We start from the raw sequence: 20633 nt of genomic DNA on the forward strand, positions 1-20633 counted from the left end.
CTTCACTCTGACAGTGCAAACTATGTGTATTTGTGTGTAATGAGCCAGTTTTATATACAAATCATAAGTAAACTTTAAAATCTGAAGCAGTGAGTCTGATGTCTTCCTACTGCCTTGTGGCAGTAACTGTTTAATCCTGCTGGATCAAACTCGCTTGACTCCCCACACTTTGAGGCCAAGGAAGGTGCTGTTAAGAGCCAGAGGGAAGTCATGTGCAGCCAGCCTGCTTGGAAAAGCCAAACATGGACAAGATCTTTCGTAAGAATCCGAGTAGCTCTTGTCAACGCTTTCAACCTAGGTGACCCCACTAGCATTAACAGGATTGATTTTGAGGTAGCTACACAGTTTTAAAGATGCCATTAATGAAGATTAAGGGCAATTTATGGTATAGCTGGTTAATACCATTCAGGTAGCTGATTTTTTTCTCTTTTGATGAGAAGGAAAAAAAGAAAACTCAACAAAATAAGAGCACATCTTCAGTTCACTTAGAAGTCAGCATCCAAGGTAAAGGAATTCTCTGTCGGACTGGACGTCACTCCCATCCTCTGATACTTGCCTACTCTCTTCTCAGAGAAGTTAGTCTTCCCTTCAGTGAAATATCCTCCATAAAGTCAAATGGATTTTCTACTCTGAAAACCTTGCTAAAACCCAGCTCCAGCATAAGTCTGTCTGCCACGAATTCGACGTACTGCTTCATCAAAGCGCAATTCATCCCGATGAGCTCCACTGTCAGGGCTTCCGTGAGGAACTCGTGTTCTATCCTAGCTGCACTGACGATTATTTCTTTGACTCTCTGCTCCGAATGTTTGTGTAGCAGGTGTTTGAACATCAGGCAGGCAAAGTCACAGTGTAAACCCTCGTCTCTGCTAATAAGTTCATTGGAAAATGTGAGGCCGGCCATCAGTCCTCGTTTCTTGAGCCACAATATAGATGCAAAAGAACCAGAAAAGAAGATTCCTTCCGCTGCGACAAAGGCTACGACAGGTTCTCCGTACGTAGCCTCTTTGTCTTCGATCCGGCGCAAGGCCCAATCTGCCGCCTTCTTTACACAAGGCACTGTCTTCACTGGCATTGAAGAGGAATTCCCTTTCTTTGGAATCTTTAATGTAAGTGTCAATGAGGAGACTGTCCATTTCAGAATGTATGTTTTCCACGGCAATTTGGAAGCCATAGAAATAACGGGCTTCCGTAATCTGAACTTCTTGGCTAAGCCGCTCCACCCAGTTTTCATTTACTATGCTATCACTTGCTGCAGAGAAAGCCAGAACACACGAAGTGAAACATCTCTCCTCAGGCTTCAGGGCTTCCCAGTGCTGAATGTCCTTGGAAAGGTCCACCTCCTCAGCTGTCCAGAAGGAAGACTCCGCTTTCTTATACATCTGCCAAACATCACGGTATTCGACAGGAAAGATGACAAAGCGGCAGGGGGTTTCTTTCAGAAGAGTGGTTCATCCTCCACCCTGGGGGCAGATGACTTAGGGTTCGGCTCGGCGGGCTCCTGGCAGATCCTCCTTGTGGTCCCACTGAGCGACGGGGGAGTGTCCTCCCGGTCCGCCAGGCTGAGCCCCTTCGTAGGCAAGAGCTGAAGGAGATGCTGCTGCTGCAGGCCAGCGACAGTGGCGGGCGGGATGCCAGGTGGGGCTGCGTGCAGGTCGCGGGACTCCAGGTGGGGCTGTGTGCAGGTCCTGGGCCCTCCGTCCTTAAGTGCAGAAGTTTAACTGTTGCCAAAGAGGGGATCTTCAATGAAGAACCACCTGTGAGCAGCACAAATGTTCTGTATTCATGAATCCCGGCCCCTGATTACACATGCCTGTTGTTTTGTAACTAATTGCATGAGGGTAGGCAATCCATTTCCATGCATTGTAAGAGAACACTCTCAAAGGGGTAGTTGAATGTAGTAATAATGCCAACTGGAAATTCTTTTCAAGGCTTTTCATACTAATTAGACAAACTAACAAGGTAAGGCCTCACGTAAGTTATTTCCTTGCTAATGGGTTTCATAAAACATACACAGGTGGATAAAATGTAAATTTGAAGTGTTCTTCAATCCCTTTTGTACTGATTGTTATTTTCTGGGAAATGAACGTATTGAGGATTTGGGGAAAGCACTTGGGAGTCGGAGACTCCCTCTGTGTGTTCTAATAAAAGGGTGTGTTTATTCAGAAGGAACAGACACACATCCATAGATACACACACACAAATGCATGCACACACATTGTCACTTCACCACCACTTCTACTGCCACCCAACCCCTCATCTCCTTGCCTTGCAATACCAAAGCAAAACCAAGGACCAATCTTGGGGTTTTTTTTTTGGAGGTGGGGGGCACTGGAGGTTTTCATGTTTGTGTCTAGCTTCTTTGTCCAGCCTTTTGACGGCTTGCTGGCAAGCAGCGAAGCGCTCTTTATTCTCAGTATCACTTTGGCCAGTTCCTTTAAGACCAGCTTATTCTCAAGTAGAGAAGATGATGACACGTACCATCGCCTCAAACCGCTGCCTTGCTTTTAGACGGATTCAGCTGTATCCTCCAAACCTTTATGGGATATCAGCCTTGCCCAGGCCCTGGGATCTCAAGGTACCCCCAGCCTAGCAGGAGAAGTGAGGGGCGTGGTTAATCCCAGAGGAAGGAGGTGAGGGAAACTCACAGAGGAAACAGGCTACGCTGGGTCTTGGAGAATACACAGCAGAGTCACCAAAGGGCAGGCGGAGCAGTGGGCGGGCGGGCAGGTGGTGAAGGGGGCAGAACTGAAAGGGCATCTTTAGGAGAAAGAGCTGGAGCAGGTGAAGTCTGAGATCTAGAAAGGTGAGTGGTTCTCACTCTTACCGGCACATTGCCCTCAACCTGGGGAGCTTTAAAGGAGCCACTGGCTGCCGCCGCCCCTCAGAGATTCTGATCTGATCTGATTCTGCTCTAGAGTGGAGCCTGGGTATTCAAGTTTTTTAAAGCACTCCAGGGGCTTATAATATTCAGCCGACATTAAGAACCACTAGCTTATGTCTCTGAGTGTGTGCCTTAGAGGGCATTTTCAGAAAGCATCCGTAAGAGGATGAAGTCTCCACCAAACTGGTTGTGATGCTACAAGAGCCATGTAGACCCATGTGGAAATTGAGTGATTTCCAATTCCTTCACAGTGTCTGAGCAAAAAATACACCCTAGCCCAGTGTTCCTCAGAGCGTGTTTCTGAACCCCTTCTGCATCAGAAAGATGTGTCTCGATTGCTAGAAATTTGATTCTCTGATCTCGCTCAGCTACTCTTAAGCAGAATGTAGGGTGAGGAAATTGGCAATTTGAACGAATTTCCCAGGCAAAGCTTTTGCACACAGAAGTTGGACCTGCCTCCCCATCAGGCCATCCGAGTTGGACCAGGGTTCGTAGGCAGCCAGGGTGCCGTAGTATTTGAGTTCTCTGACTTCTCCGTGCTCTACACTTCAGAGCACAAGGGCAGGGAAAAGCAGACCTCTGGGTGTAGTTCAGAAAAGAAGAAAAAAGCATCAGAATTTCTTTTAAACCAAGGCTAACTAAAGGCAGAAGCAGGTTAAAAACAGTTCTTCCTTTTCTTTCTGGTTCCTATGCTATACGGCAAGACTGGACTGTGGAATCATTATCAGATATTGTCATTGTATAGCCCACATCTGGGAACCTAAGTCATCTTTAAAATCAATATCTTGATAAATGTAGATGGAAGATGATCCCGCTTGTGGCTCTCACATGCTTCAGGTGTCCATTTCATGTTCATTTCATGAATGGATCATAAAATCAACAGATGATCTACTTCTTGTACCTGCTCTAGACTCTAATCACCACAGGCAGCACCTATGTTCTCGTTAGCATTATCTCTCCAGATCCAGCACAATTCTTGGCCCAGACTAGGTCACTTAATGCATATTTGTTGAATAACTGAATGAACGAATGGAAATTATCCACAGCAAATGAATTTCCAAATCAGTTTTCACTGGAACCCCATATATAAATCTCCCCCTCTCCCAGGGTCTTATAGGATTTTTTTTTTACAGAGTAAATAAATAATATAGGTGCTTAGTGATTTTTATTTATACATGTATTTTACACACACACACACACACACACACACACACACACACACGCACACGCACTTCATCCCTTTACAAATAAAAGCCCTTCTTCTCAAACCATCCTTGCTTAACTGCTTACCTGAAAATGTGTTTTAGTTTCTGAAGTTTGAATGATTGGATTCAGATTTAACATTTTTGGGGTGACTGCTTTTGATCAGGTACTGCCCAAGGTGCTTTCTCTGATGATGTCTATCATCTCATGCTTTTTTTCACAATTTTAGAGGCAGATGGTTCCCCTGCTTGACAGATGAGAAAAATCAGGTTGCTTCCCCACCCCCATACATATCAGTGAATGACCAACACAGGCAGTATTTGAACCCAGGTCTTTTTTGTGATTCTGCCCCAGTGCTCTTCCCACCTGCCCCCAGCTGCCTTCCTACAGTAAACCAAGCTCAGAAGCAGAGAAAACTTCTCCAAAGCACATTTCCCAAAAGGCGCGCTTTAGCGACCAGGTTTGTACATTACGTTGCTGACATGACAGTGGCTTGGCATGATAAAGTAGCACATAAAAGGGTGAGAGCAGGACCACCAAGCAGGAGGACAGGACCGTTAAGCATGGTGTCCGCTGAGTACCTTACACGCCCCACCCTGGACCCCATCCCCGACAGTCTTCAGGATGTAGTGAGCATTGGCTCCCTCCGGAATAAACTCATTCAGCCTCAGGGACTGTTTGGCAATAAAGTAACAGACCGCTCTGCAGCCCTGATTCTCCTCTCTCTGCCCTCCCCCCCCATCCCTCTTCATGTGACAGGGAAGAAAAACAAAGACATGTGTGGGTCACAGATGAGCCAAGTGTCAGAGGAGCTGGCTTGTCTGAGAGAATTCTTACGGCGAGGAAAGGAGAGATGTACCTGGCCGCTCTTCTTGGCACCCCTGTTCCTCCCGCCCGGCTCCCCCGCTGCCCACACCCCTGCTCCTCTTCTAGATTCAAAGAGGGAGGTTTCCACAAAGAGCCTAAGGGAGGTTGTCAAACAAGCCAGGGGCTTAAGGACCGACTGTCACCTTTGCTCAGTGTGTCTCAGGTCCCCATGGCCCAGCCCAGCTGGTCTTTTTTCTTTCTTTGGAGAGGAAAGCTGTCAGCTGACACTAGAAGGTATTTGTTCTCATTAGCTGGGCCTGCCGGGGTGTGATTATTTGCAACCCGAGTGCTAAGGGCAAGATGCTATGATGAGGGCAGCGGCCCATTCCAGGGATCATCTTGTGAACCTATTAGAGGTTGCAGGCACAAGCTCCAAATAGTTGTTCTGTTAATGCATCGGGGAACCTGAGCTGTTAAAAGTAGTAACAAAACCCAGGAAACTATCTTTAGAGACAGTACCAAGGAAAGCATGTGTATCACATGCCTGCTTTTCTGCAAGGAACCTGTGAGCCCTTCTGGGTAATAGAACCCCATGTCAGTAGGTAAAGAAACAATGCATTCGTGTATCTTTGTTCAGTTTTCAGGTAGAGCAAACAATTGTCCAAAGTACGTGCCAAAAGGAACTGTATCAGAGATAGAGCCTATAAGCCTATAGGGCAAACATATTGGATTGCAAAGATATAACATATTTACTGCTACAGGCTCTTACAGATAAGGTATTCGTTTATGACTCCTGCTAAATCATGTAGAGAGCCATTTTATGCGACCACTGTGCCACAGACTGGTTTAAGTGAGGGACCAGTTCGGAGGAAGAAAAGAAAATATTGATATTAGGCAGTCTTATGAGAATGTAAATCAAATCTAAAGTTTGCTATCCAAAAGGATTAAATTATTTATGGTATAAATTAAGTTTGGTACATTGTTCCTGATTTAAGCAGCATGAATAGTTCAATTCTTCTGTTTTTTTTTTTTAATTTGCAAGAATAAAATAGATGGTATATAGTTTGACTTTAAATTCACAGTTACAAATTGAAATGAACATTTAAAACTGAAAGATTTTCAAGATTATGCTATTGGTCAATTTGTGTCGGCCGAATAACATTTATCACCACTGTGATCGTGTATAAATAAAGTAATAAAGGAAAAAGTAATGGTACCAGTTACGGAAAATACAATTTATTTTGGACTATGATAGTTCTTAGATATGCTTCTTTAACTTGGGCTGGACTAAAAAGCAAATTACCTAAGAATACTTTTTCTTCAAAACTGTAGTTAGTTTCAGTGAAAGGCCTTTCTTTTTTACTTAATGTCAACGATATAAATTTGAAAAGGATTCTGATAGGGAAAAGAATCCTTCTTGTGCATACAGTTCAATGAACCAGTTGTAGGTAATCTGATTCTAGTCATTTACTGCTTGTGGTGTAAATGTCTGCTAACCACAAGTTGATTGCAGCCTGTATTTTAATTTTCAGTGAGGCTTACTGGTGGCTCACTGTCATTAAGGATATGCTATTTCGTCAATATTGAGTTAAGAAACAATTAAGCCCCATGAAAACATTTTTACCGTAATCTGTTCCCCTATACTAGACAGAGAAATGAGCACACACAGTTCAGCATCATCAAAAATACGTTTGTTATCAAGAGAAAGAGAAGATAAAAGTGTGGTCCTCAGCCTTAGGTTGAATGTGAGAATTACCAATATGATTACATGATTACACGATTATCACACTTATAATTGTGTTCTTGCCAACCTCCTACCAGCTGTGTTCTCTTTGAAATGAAAGAACACATCCCAATCGTAGATACTCTGCAAATTTATGTTGAATAAATGAATGAACAGAAATACCTTATATTTAAGATATTTAAATATCCTGACTCGGTCTTTAATGCTGTCAGTTTCAGTTATCACACTAAATGTTTACAGTTTACGTATGTATTGACTAAAAAATTCCACATAATTCACCTTTCTACCGTAATTTTATCAATATTAGCCATATGGGTACATAATTTCAAGGTTGTGGTGAAGTTCAGTGACTCTTTGTGAAGTGTTTTTGAAACCTGCAGGTGAAAAAGAAATCTTAGTGTAAATACATGTAGAAATGATGAATGGTTATCTGGAGAAAATGCCAGATTCTTGAAATATCATGGACATGTTATTGGTTTTTCACATGGCCGTTAACTGGAATTGTGTCACATGCCCACTCCTAAGCCAGTCGCTGAAAGGGACTGGAATAACCAACACTGGCTTAGATTAATCAAGATTCACCTCCTTGGGCTGAGAGGGGCCCAGCTTCTCCTCCTGTCACAAGCTGCCTGATACCTGAAGAAAATTAGAGTTCTAGCAATATATTAGTGACAGTTATATTTGGTTGTATATTAGAAGAAACTCAACATAACAGTGCCTATTTTATTTCTCTCTCATATACCAGTTCAGAGATAGACAGTGCAGCTCCATGCATCATCAAGACCAGGCTCATCCTATTTTTCTGCCCCAAAATACTTAATATGTGACTTCCATTGTCAAGGTGGCTGCTGAAGCTCCAGCCATCACTTTCATATCCCAGCGAGGAAAAGAAAGAAGGATGAGCCCCCTTTTTATAAGAAACTGCCTATAAGTCCAAGAAAATAGACTGCTAAAAACTCATTGGCCAGAAGTTTGTCACACAGTGACAAGGGAGGCAGGGAAATATATTTGGATGTGTCCAGCCAAAAAATCAGGGTTTGTGACTTAGGAGGAAGGGGCAAATGGGGGATAGAGTAAACAACTATCAGACTCTATCACAGGTAACAATGACAAGAGGATGGCGTAAAAGATGTGGAGTAGGAAAGCAGAGCATATAGGAAAGAATGAGTTGTCCCTATTCTCCACCATTCCACCTACCCCTATTGCAAGTAATTTTAAGCAGTGAAATAGTCAGACAGCAAAAGAATAGGAAGGAGAGGCAAAGGACATTGTAAATCAGCAGTGTAGAAACTGTATGCAGATAATTAGGATCATGTTTTACACTGTATCATTTTTTAGCCTTCTTAAAGTACTTTACATATGAAAGGATATTACTTTTCCAAATATGGAAATGTGAGAGTCAAGGTATGAATGATCTTTCCAGCCTAACCATTTTAATTAGCAACAAGGTCACCTTTGGAAAAAGCAAAGTATTACCTAGAAGGAAAGGCTTATTATGAAAAGAATCAGGTCCTCTGGAGCTAGAGGAAAGAGGAAAGTAAGGAGCTAATTAGCTATAGTAAGCTGTGGGAAACTTATTGATAAATTAGCGTCCATGCATATAAAGTCTCATTATTATAAACGGCAACTCTTTTCTTTATTTTTTAAAGGTAGCCAACCAAGTTGTGCAAGCTCTGCTCACTCAAAAGGTAGGTCACTTTCTGGCTTTATTATTTTCAAAGTACTTATGTGAATAGATTGGAACTCACATTGTCAAACTAACAGAAACTATGATTGATAGCTACAATACTTTTCTATTTATTCACTTAGGTTAAAATTGTGTGCGTTTTAGATGGCATACGCAGTAACATCAATGACCAATAGATTCATAAAATTTAAACTCTTGGGAAAGTAATAGAAAGCCTTTTGAAGATGAAAGATTTCCTTGGGCCCACCCAGATGAGTAGCAAACCTATCATTTTTATTTAGTAAATGCAAACATTAAATAAGTTGATGGATTCCTCTGACTCCTATAAAATGAATAGCCTGTGATGGGCTGCATTAACAGAGGCCTAAAATTCAGCAAGAGATCTTTGAGGTTAGGAAGTCTGTTTAACTTCTCTGGACCTTAATTCCTGTTCCGTAAAATAGGGATAACAATGTCTACTTCCCAGAATTGCTGTGGTCGTCCTATAAAACGGAACATATAGAGTTGTTCCCCCAGGAACACGTTTGTGGTAAAGATAAAACAAATGGTGGTATTATATACTTGAAAGTTGCTGAGAGTAGATCTTAAGCCTTATTATCACAAAATAAAAAGAGAGAATTAACTGTGTGAGGTGAGGATGTGTTAATAATTTTGATCTTGGTAATCATTCTACCATGCAATGTATATCAAATTGTCATGTTTTACACTTTAAATATATACAATTATATTTGTCAGTTACTCCTCATAAAGTTAGGGAAAACAACAAACGGTGATTTCTCAGCCTGAAATTTCTATACCTTCTCCTTTGTCATCTTCTTATTCTGCCTTCAGATCATGTTATTGGGGCAGAGTGGGTAAATGCAGGTAGTTGCCCAAATTTGGCAGGTTTGGTGAATTTTACTGAACCTTTTGCATCTCCTTCCATGATGTGTCTGAGAGGCTAAATTCTAATTCCTTCAAATTTTTTTATTCTGATTTACCTCTCTGTGAGATAGATTTCCTCTTTAAAAGAAAATCTTAGATCGTGTGGCATGTTCAGGAGGATGTGGCTAAGGAGAGCAAAATCGTTTATGACATTTTGATTTTTTTAAAGTGAAAACAGTTTTATTAGGGGTTTACTACTTCTCATAAAGGTACTTAAATAAATATTATTTTAAATGTGTACTGTAGAGGCATTAGAATAATATTTTTGCTAGATTCTCTCCCCCAACTACTTCTGTCAAAATATCATGCTTCCTGCTACAAATGATTTTAACTGATTCAGATTTTACATTAAACTACATAAATAGAGAGATTTGAGCACATTTATTAGGTTAGAATTAGGTTCCATTGTGAGTAACAGAGATCCAAAATAATGGTGGCTTAAATCAGATAAAATAAAATCAAATTAGTTATTTATTTCTCAGATCTAAATCTACAGGTGGACAGTACATGACTGGTATGATGACTCTGCTCCATAAAGTTGATAGGGTTCCTGGCATCCGGGCTTCCATCTTATTATCCTGCAGGATGTGGCCTTCATTTCCAGGGTTACCTCATTGTCCAAAATGGCTGCTCTAGCTCCAGTGATCACATCCACATTTCAGCCATCAGGAAGAAATGAAAGCCAAAGAAAATGAAGAGGCTAAAAGACACACACCTGCTGTCTTTTAAGAGAAACTTCCAAAAGTTTTCACACCTCCCTACTTATATCTCCATGAACGGAACTTAATCACACATCCACACCTAAGGAAGCTGACAGTGGAGTCTTTTTTTTTATATAAATTTATTTTTATTTCATTTATTTTTGGCTGCATTGGGTCTTCGTTGCCGTGCGTGGCTTTTCTCTAGTTGTGGCGAGCAGGGGCCACTCTTCATTGCGGTGCGCGGGCTTCTCACTGCAGTGGCCTCTCTCGTTGCAGAGCACAGGCCCTAGGCACGTGGGCTCAGCAGTTGTGGCTCACGGGCTCCAGAGCACAAGCTCAGAAGCCGTGGCGCACGGGCTTAGTTGCTCCGCGGCATGTGGGATCCTCCCAGACCAGGGCTCGAACCCGTGTCGCCTGCATTGGCAGGCGGACTCTTAACCACTGTACCACCAGGGGAGCCCGACAGTGGAGTCTTTATTCTGGGTATGTGCCCAGCTGAAAATTGATTGTCACCTTATTGTAGAAGAAGGGTCGAAACAGATGTTGAAGGGCAACTCATGATTTCTGTCACAATGTATTTGAATGCCTTTTCTTTTTCAAAGGCTTTAATTTCTCAACTGCTTTCCTCCTGCTGGAAACTCGACACTCATTTAATTACAAACCTAAGGAATGAAGGGGCACTGTTGCAGCTCTGTGTGTAACTGTTGAAAGACTTCTCATGCCTGTCTTTTTTAATGGTGCCTCAGAAAAGAGACAAGAAAGCTGTCTGGTACAATATAAAGGAAAATGGAACCTTTCAGGTCAGCCACAAAAAATAGCTACACAAATTCAAGTAGTAACTAGTAAACAGATAAATCTGCCTTGGTACAGTTAAGCAGTAAGACACAAAAAGATGTGCTACTGTGAGATAGCACACCTCAGGGATACTGTGAAGCAGGCAAAGATGCCTGGGCTTTCAGAGATTCCAGAAGAATCATGTTCTGCAGAAACATGCACTTCCCAGTTTTTCTAGAGACTGTAGAATTGCTACAAAAAGACAAAAATTTCTTTTTAATTAAGAGCACAATATAGGAAATAAAATTAGGTTTCTCCGAAAGCAGATGAGAAACCTAATTCTAAAGAGGGATGTAGCTGGCACAGAGTAAAAAACAGAAATCTTGAGTGATTTATCCAAGTCACACACATAAAATCCATGAGGTAAAATTATAGTCATAACCATACAGTTTTGGACTGTATCATTTATTATGACACAATGGCAAATCTGCCATGACTTCATATCCTCCTCCCTGGGCAACCAGAGAGGTATTTTTCTGGCATACCAGGCATTGGCTCCGATAAGCATCTTGAAGTCACAGAGTGTATTTCCTTTCCAAATACTGGTAGAAAAAAAATTATTTCCATAAATTTAGCAGCTTCTGTTAAATGTACATATCATGTCCTAGTCAAGTAATGCAATTTATCTCAGAAATCTGCGAGTTCTCTTAAGAGAGCTGACTGTCCCTCCTTTAGATCAATAACACTAAAATGACAATATTAAACCCAGCTCACTTCCACTTATGCCTCCAAATCATAGGTCCAAGTCTATCAGTGCAAGTGAAATCAATAACCTGAGCTAAACTCATATTTTTGTCTGAAATACATTTTATCTTCATTAAGACAATTACACTCACTGAAAATGTTACTCTCCTAGGTTCTTTTTTTTTTTTTTCGTTTTTCCTTTTTTGCCACTAACACCAAACTCGAAAGAAAAGCATTTTTCCCTGGAGTTATTTTCCAGCATATCAACAACCTCAGCCTTACCTTCATGTTCTTTAGAATCACCAAATATTCATGGTGTTTTTTAATTTGCCAACGTGGGTTAAGGCCCTTGTATGGTGGAATCTAGCAGTACAGCCAACCAGATAGCAGCAGTACACGATTTTGTAGCTTGAAGCTAAAAGAACTCCCAACTTCTACATATTTCCCTTGTAGGAGGTGTGGTCAGGCCATCTGGGTCCACTTGTGTAGCAATGGTGTGGGTAGGATCTGGTTTCCTTGAAGAGAGTCTGTTTATATTTACTTAGCACTACCAAGGAGTCAGACCCCATGTCCAGCATTTTAAATGCACTGAATTGTTTTTGTTTTCACTGCCGTCTTGTGAGGTAGGGCTACGAAAATAAATTTCCCATAGTTCCAATTGCTAGAAGTGCCAAAGCCCATACGTTAACCTAGGGTTACTGCACTCCACTCCATGCCCTTACCCTTTGTACCATTCAGTACAAATTGGGACTGTATCATTTGTTATGACACAAAGGCAAATCTGCCATGACTTCATATCCTCCTCCCTGGGCAACCAAAAAGGTATTTTTCTGGCATACCAGAAGAGATGCTATAAAAATGAACAGATGGGTTGAAACCCAATGATTAGTTACATACGATTGCAGGAAATAAAACAAAAGGGCAAGGAAGCCAGTAGATTTCTTAAAACTTCTGGAAGCATCGCCGGTCCTCGCTAGCAAGGACGTCCAGGATCTGACATGCGTGGAGTCAAAAGTGACTCTAAATTTGGAGATTTCTCCAAATCAAGCTTTCTAAGAATCAGTCTTATTTTAGACCCCAGAATTTCCCAACTGCCAGGGACCTTAGTGGGAACATTTAACCCTGAGCTTGTCAACCAGCTTTGGTAATAGGCTCAATTCACTGTAATGACATAAACTGTTTAGCCGTCACCCAGATTAAGATTGTTTTCATCTGAATGCCTTTTGGATGAAGGCTTGCAGTATTCAGTTTGCCACGAGACCCACCACTTCCTGTTGATTAGAACTGGCCTGATTCAGTGATACAATTATGTTACCTGTCTTGCCTTTTTAAGTATTTGATGTTGAGGTCCTTGGTTGGTCTGAGATGTGACCAGCCTTTTCCAGTAAATCCTTTTCTTCTTACAGAAGTATTAGCATTCTTAGAAGAGATAGGGATATATCAGTGACAGACACTGAGAAGGGTGTGACTGGGAGAGGCTGGCTGGTGGATGTGGTGTCCAGTAAGCTTAAGGGAAGGGTTCAGGTGGCCCTTGACCAGCCATCTCATGAAGCAGCTGAGGCATGCGTTGTCTTGAAAGCCTGGTTTTGTGCAGAAGCTATGTTTGCAGGTGAGGAAACTGAGGCGTAACCAGAATAAGTTACTTCCTCAAGGTCAGGTGGGTAATGAGGACCAGAGCCCAGGCCTCCTAACTGCCAATCCAGTGTGTTCCCATGATACACAGTGCCTCTGAAATAGGAATACCAGTATAATATCACTGTACACGATAAAATCAGATTTAATCAACAGTACTCCAGTGGTAATATCAGTATATATCGAGCTTCTAATCAACCAGCATTTCCCTAAATTTCCTTTAGCCTGGAGCTGGCAATGGTTTTGCTCTAAATGCATAAAGTAACCATACTCCATAACTGCTACGCAGCAATGAAGCCAGAATCTCGTTCAGCCCCAGACACAGGTGGAACTTGTCAGGAGTACGATGTGTGGATCCTCCGGGGAAGTTGTGGTTTGGGATCGTTAAGATACACAGGGCCCTTTTAGACCAGTAGCATCCCATCGCTCAGTATATTTTCCCCTGGCATCCAGCTGTAATGCCTTACTTTATTTCAATTGAGAGTGGCATGCAGATTGCAAAGAAAACAGGTTGGGCTATTTCCTTGAACCCAAAGACCACTATACTTGCTTACATGAGATGAAATGTAGTCAACTCTTTGGCATTTTTTCTTCCTGATAACATTATACAACACATCCCCTTTTTTCTTTCTAAAGACACAACCTTATATTTTCAGTGGGGTCCTCCCCTTGAGGCCTGAGACATACTAGGGAGCAGAGAAAAACAAAGGTTGTGGATGAGGGCAGATGGTCCAGCCTCTGTTGGGAGCCATGATCTCAGAGGCTGGCCTCTGAACAGGAGAGTTCTTTAGCTTCTAACGCCTTACCTGGGGGGCATAGTCTAGTTCTCCCCTCTATAATCGACAGCATTAGAATAGTGGCTCTTGCACCCAGCCTCAAAATGTCATATGGGCCTTTATGTTAGTGGGTTCTCGTTGTGAGCCCAGGGGAAGCACAGACAGCCGCTGACACTCTGCCTCGTAGTCAAGGAAACTGTGGTTTTTCTCTCTCTCTTTCCATCTCTCCAGTCTGGCTGTGTTTATGTGTGTGCACATGGGCACACGCACATGGCTTTGATTACAGTTTCTTGGGATGACAGCTGTCTGGCATCACTTAACCGTCCACAGCTTGAGTGACGAAAACAAGAATGTTAAAGCAACACAGAACATTCTTTTATATCTACAAATTTTCTGTCCAGCTCAATTCTGTGGGTCAGTGATTGTAAGAGCAGCGTCACATTCCTGAAGCCCTCCATTCCCCCCTCTGCTCTGTGCTGATCGAGATGAGCCAGGAGTGATGAACGGTCCTCGAGGTCGATAAAGTGTGTTCCTGCTAATGAACTTTTACTGCCTGAAGTAACAGTAATGGCCATGGAAATTTGGGCACTGGTACAAAAACTTGCTTTAGAATATATTGATTTTTTTTTCTTTCTTTTTTTTTTTTTACCCGTCTGAAGAAATCTTTTCAAGTTATTCTCAGTTTTGCTACTAAAAACTGTTGCTGGTCTTCCTTACAAGTCTCCTTTCTCCTTGCAAATCCAAACTCATATGCTTCTGTTTCCATCCCCACCCACCCCCCGCAAGTGAGAATGATTGTGTTTTCCCACCCAATAGGTACTATTAATACTTATTTACCTCACAGTCAAGTTTTATTAATTGCTTAATTAGCAGTAGTGAAAACAATTAGCGTTTGGGAGCAGGGAGTGTTATATACACGCTAAGAACAAAAATTAGCATTAGCGAGACACAGAGGTTGAATTCTAAATAAAGACAGCAAATTTAGCCTTTTAATTTGAGCAGCGCCTAGCCCCCCAAAACAGCCTCTGCTAAATGGCATGCACACACCCCCTGCCCCTGCTTTTACAGCTGCTGCCCTCCTACAGCTGGCACCCTGGTTGCCTCATCTGGACATGGCATTCCTTTGCTCTGCTCTGCATTTGTAGGCAGCAATCAGTTGAAAACATCCTACGCATCAGCTTCCTTATTTAGCTAAAAAGGTGAGAAGAGTGTAAGCTGTGCACTGAGCTATAGCTTGGCCTATCTCTTTGCCCAGAATGAATAAGCCTGGCAGTGATGATGCATCTCAGGTAAAGCCTCGGAAGCTAGACCTCTCTCTAGCTGCACACTTAGGTTGCCCCAAGGTTGTGTAGGAAACAGGCGCACTCACCGTTGTGACTGCTATTTAGGGCCTGGGGAGCAGAGCTGTGGACTGGCACCCTGTCTTGCTTGCAGAGCCTTCAGTGAGGCCTGTAGCTGCCCCACCTCAGAATACACAGGTAGACACACAACAGTGTTGAGAAACTTAAAGCTCTCTTTATCACACCATCACTAGAGAATAGAACCCATCATCATTAACCCCTTTAACAAAATCAGCACACCATTTTATCAAGCTCCTACTGCTCTGTGGGGTGCTGTGCTAGGTGGTGAAGGAAAAATGTCAGAACAGTATGCTCGTGCTGGTGTTTCTGTGAGTATCTCCTCGTGCCTTTGGAGGAGCGTGTCATCTGATTGACAAGATAAGGCCAGAGCCTGAAAGCAAATCAACACAGAGCAGTATCTCACATTAACTATATGTCGTAGAAGAGGCATTGAGGGCTTACTGGAGTTCAGGAAAGGGAGCAGATAAAAGCGGAGGATGCCAGGTAAAGGCGTGGGGGACGAAACAGAATTTGAACTGGATGTCAACCGAAGAGGCAAACTTGGACCGGAAGAAGGAGGTGGATGAGAAGCAAAAGGGAGGTCGGGGAGGGGGAAGGAGGCAGAATGCCTGGTGCTTTCGAGAACAGGCAGACCCTTGTTAAAGAGCAGGGTAAGAGCATGGTAAGAGCAGAAACCTATTTTTTTTTTTTTCAAATAAGGAAATAGTATAAGATAAAGTTTGAAATGTAGAAAAGGGTCGGCTTTTGAAGAACCTTGCCTTGGGGCTTTATTCTACCGGGTGTTCCTTGAACCCCACCAAAGAGGGTGTAGACATGTCAGTATAAGTACTGTCTTTATCACAAGTTAACTTGGAAGGCAGCTCCTGGGTGGGATTCTAGAGCATTCTAAAGCTCCCGCCTGTCAGCCCCCCTCATGAAAGCTCCTTGGTGTTTGAACTATTCAGAAGAGCTGCTCTAAGGGGATGCTGAGGTACGGTTCTTCTACTTCTTCCCCAACACTAAGACCAGAACATCCCAAAAGATATGGAAATCCACTAGTTCAGAGGATGGGCAAGTTTCAAGTGGCCTTATAAGCCTTCACTTCACAGTTGCTTCACTCCATCTAAATCCATCACTGACTCGGTTAGCCGCATTGAGAATTTCAACTCGTTTCCGCAAACGACAGAGGAAGCGTCCATCAAAAGTGATAGTTTCCATACGGTATTCGTTTTTCTCTTTCTGACTTACTTCACTCTGTATGAGAGACTCGGAGAAAAAAAAAAAGTCATGAAGAATCTAGGGGTAAGATGGGAATAAAGACAGACCTACTAGAGAATGACTTGAGGATATGGGGAGGGGGAAGGGTAAGCTGTGACAAAGTGAGAGAGTGGCATGGACAAATATACACTACCAAACGTAAAACAGATAGCTAGTGGGAAGTAGCTGCATAGCACAGGGAGATCAGCTGGGTGCTTTGTGACCACCCAGAGGGGTAGGATAGGTAGGTTGTGAGGGAGATGCAAGAGGGAGGAGATATGGGGATATATGTATAACTGATTCACTTTGTTATAAAGCGGAAACTAACACACCATTGTAAAGCAATTATACTCCAATAAAGATGTTAAAAAAAAAAGTGATAGTTTCTTTAGTTGACCAAATCTCTATTCACTGTAAAAACATTGTCCTGTGGTCTGTGCTTTATGATTGCTTTTATGAAGACAATGAAAAAGCCAGATATATAGGTGGAAACTTAAATTGACGTTATATTGCTGAGATTTACCATCTTCAAAAATAGCATGCTAGATTAATGCATTTCTGATTTCAAGGTGCTTTTTTTTTTTTCAAGTAGGTCTTCCCTGAACATAATAATTCTATCAGACAGTGGGCTGTGGAAGAAAACATTGTGTGTGATCTATTTCTGGGGGGCTTGAAGGCTTAAAATACTATTTTTTACTAATGCGCCTGAAATATCAGATGAAATATAGTATTAATATGCAAAAGTGTCTTAATGGTAATAGACTTTTTTTTCTTTCAATGTGTTTGTTGCAGGATCTAAGGGAGGAATGTGTAAAGTTGAAAACGAGAGTGTTTGATTTGGAACAACAGAATCGAACGCTAAGCATCCTTTTCCAACAGCGAGTCAGACCAACTTCTGATCTGCTCCTCCAGGTATGTGTTTCTGTGCAAAACAGCCTTTGCTACTGAAATGCTTGCTATTGACAGGAAGTGAGTTAACTTCAAAAGGTACCACTATCTCCATGGGCAAGACATATTGCGTCGGAACCTCCATTCTCACTCCTCTCAAGGGATGTCATTAAAATTGAATGTCTCTTAAATCTCTTGACTCTTTAAACCTAATTTTGATAAAGAAATGCATCAACAAATAATAAACAAGTAAAAGGAAACAATCAGAGGTATCAAGTGAAACCGGGGAATGGAGTCAGCAAATAATTGATGGCTCTGGGGACAAGTATTAGTAGTCTTGCACTCCCTGATAAGCAAGGCGGAGTTTTATGTGATGCCGAAGTACATTTCTTTATTTCAAACTCTCTGTAAGCAAAACTACAGCTGGGGTATGTTGTACTTTCATCTCTCTCTCTCTCTGCAGCCTGCCTCCTCACAACCTAATACACTCCGCCTCAGTCTTTTACAGGTTCTCTTCGTCTAAGCGTTCTCACCAAACTCTTCCGGTTGCCTTCATAACAGGGAAAGTTGTGGAAAGGCAAACCATTTGAATCATTTTGAAGCTGCCCCCCGAGAAAGCACTAGAAAATATATCTGACTGCAGGGAGACACGTGGATTGGCAAAGGGGTCTAGAAGGCTGATCTTTGCTCTTTCCTATTTTTTTTTAATGCTATTAATGTTCATATTTGCTCAAACAAGCTCTAAGTTTGTAAAGGATAACCCCCAGCTGCCTGGTCTGATTGACTAAAGGAAAGGGGAAAGACAGAGATACCCTCTAGACTAGCCTGTCACCACTGTTGCCGCTAGCCATGTGGTGCTATTGAAATTAAACATTAATTTAAATTAAGTTTCTATGTCAAACTAGTCAGATTTCAAGTGTTGAAAAGCCACACATGGCCAGCAGCTACCATATTAGACAGTGTTTGTACAGAACATTTCCATCATGCTAGAAAGTTCAGCACTTTTCCAGATGGTTGAGACAGTGTTGCTGATTTACCCTCTGAACTTTGGCACAAACATCTTTCCCTGACTCCTCAGGGAAATAATGAGAAATTGCAGTTCATTTCAGAGAAAGAAAGATGTTTGGTAAAACCGCACATCAAAATGTAATCCTCCCCCGCCCCCCCCCCCCGCCTCCGATGAAGAGAAAAGAGCTCTCTGAATTGTAAAATAGATCTCATCTCTTAAATTAATTTTCTCTCTGCTTTATCTATTAGCGCATAATTCATAATTTATGACTCATAAATTGTGTGGAAAAAAAATCATCTATCTCTATTCTGTTTCCTGATCCTGCCCACGATAAATGTTGGTCAGAGAGAATGTTGCATCTGTTAAAAGTTGTATGTCATTTGCTCTCTTATAATCAAGATCCACTATTGTAATCGCTTTTCACAGCTATTGCATGTTCCTGAATTTTTCCGTTTTACGTGTTTTAACTTGAGGCTTTTCTGGAACAATTTTTAAGGATCTACAGTCCCTGTTTGTGAATCATGATGGTTCATTTCCACAGTAAACACATGTGCCATAGATATTTAAGCTTCTTCATTGGCTGACGCAAATTTCTTAAATACATATCCAACTGGCAGGGGATGGTGTTTGCGCTAACAATGGAACTCAGTGTTTACTCCTTGGGTGTCTTCAGCCAACACACTGTTTCTCCCCAAATAGACCTCACTTCCAGGAGCCATTCTAATTTAAATGCAATTTGTAAAAGATGGGCTGATAGTAGTTCTGGACGTAGAATAATGGCAAGGATGATGCCTGCCCTCTAACATCTAAGGGCTCACAGTCATAGACAAAGTTGCTGGTTTTTCAGGTGGTCTGTTCATTATATGACCTGTGGTTTTTTAATTTTCTGGTGGCACAAATACATATCATGGAGCACCGGCTAAAGGAAAAGCAGTTTGGGCTTGCTTTGCACCTGTGGAAGCTCTGTAATTATTTGTTGAATGGAATAATGAATAAATGACCCAGATTCATTCTGCAAGTTGGGGAGTTACTTTACATACACCTAAGAGAGGTTTATACCCCTACCTCTTCTTCTGAATGTTTCCTGTCTTGTGTGGAGGCTTTGGAACTATGCAGCCATGCTGGTCCAGCCCAGTTTGTTTGAGGGTGTGGCTGGTGAGCACAGCAAACCCACCAGTGTGCCTGGTCCCGAGTATGAGAGATGTTACAGCTGCTGCCCGTGGACTGGAGACTCAGTACAGAAGATTTCTAAGTAGGTTTCTATGTATCTTAAAAAACTGCATTAGTTGTCATCTGCTGAATACAGCCTAATGATTCTCTACAATCTAAGTAGCCACCTGAAGAGAAATACAGAAAGAAGATTGTTGAACACATTGTGATTTTAGTAGATACATTGTAAGTTGTAGAAAAGAAAATAATTTATAGGAAATAGCTAATTATTTGTCCCTCAAAAACAGAGAATAAGAGGTTACATGGATATTCTTTAGCAAATTCTGATATAAGAGGAACAAAAGGATAGTTCTAAGGATTCGTTGACAGATTCTGGGAAACTTACAGAGGGAACCAGTCCATGATGGGAAAGGAAAAAAGTCTAACCTGAAATTTAAAATCTTAAGAATGGCCATAAACTTCTTTGTCGATTCCAGTTTCCAGAAAAGCATCTCTGGGACTATGGGTGGAAGCAAGTCAGATTAATAAGGGCCTCCATATTAAAATCAATAATTTGAGCTAAATTCTAATGGATTAAGAAACCAGTGTAGCAAATAAAATCTAAAAGTAACATTCTTAACGGAACCGGAGTCTATAACTAACCTTATTTGAACTCACTGGCCAGATTAACCAATGCTCACCATTTCCTCTTATAAATTATATTAGATTACACTCTCAATTTACCAAACGTTGACAACTAGTTGAAACTCTCTACTGAGAGTACTTAATTCTCTTACCAGTTGAGTTGAATTTCCACCATGAATGAGTTATGTTTGTAACTCAGTATGTTCACATGACTAGTACTTGTCACGGTGATTATGAAATTTTTAGCTACTTTATAAACTGATGAAATGTGGTGCAAAAAGAATTAAATAAAATATAATTTAATATAAATAATTTAATATAAATTTAAAATAAATAATTTAATATAAAATAAAGTTGAGTGCTTCAAAAACACTATAAAGGCACGTCCCTAAAAACGTTTGTGATCAAATGAAATACAGGTGTGTAACTGCAAAAAAAAAAAATGTGGGGGATGGGGAATTGTATTAAATGT

General features: G+C 41.6%; 1 protein-coding gene and 1 pseudogene across 8 annotated transcripts in view; one reads left to right on the top strand and one right to left on the bottom strand.

Annotated features, from left to right (window-relative positions):
- NCKAP5 (NCK associated protein 5) overlaps positions 1 to 20633 on the top strand; it is a 1063199-nt gene that overhangs the window by 870172 nt on the left and 172394 nt on the right. For all 8 annotated transcript variants that reach the window (XM_033860244.2, XM_033860243.2, XM_033860246.2 and 5 more), the window contains 2 exons: positions 8285 to 8323; positions 17263 to 17382. In XM_033860244.2, coding sequence (XP_033716135.1) covers positions 8285 to 8323; positions 17263 to 17382 — 159 coding nt within the window. The remainder of the gene's footprint in view (positions 1 to 8284; positions 8324 to 17262; positions 17383 to 20633) is intronic.
- LOC101317247 (ribonucleoside-diphosphate reductase subunit M2 pseudogene) lies at positions 486 to 1379 on the bottom strand (annotated as a pseudogene).

The sequence above is a fragment of the Tursiops truncatus genome, chromosome 7 (genome assembly GCF_011762595.2).
Source record: "Tursiops truncatus isolate mTurTru1 chromosome 7, mTurTru1.mat.Y, whole genome shotgun sequence".
Taxonomy (NCBI): Eukaryota; Metazoa; Chordata; class Mammalia; order Artiodactyla; family Delphinidae; genus Tursiops; species Tursiops truncatus.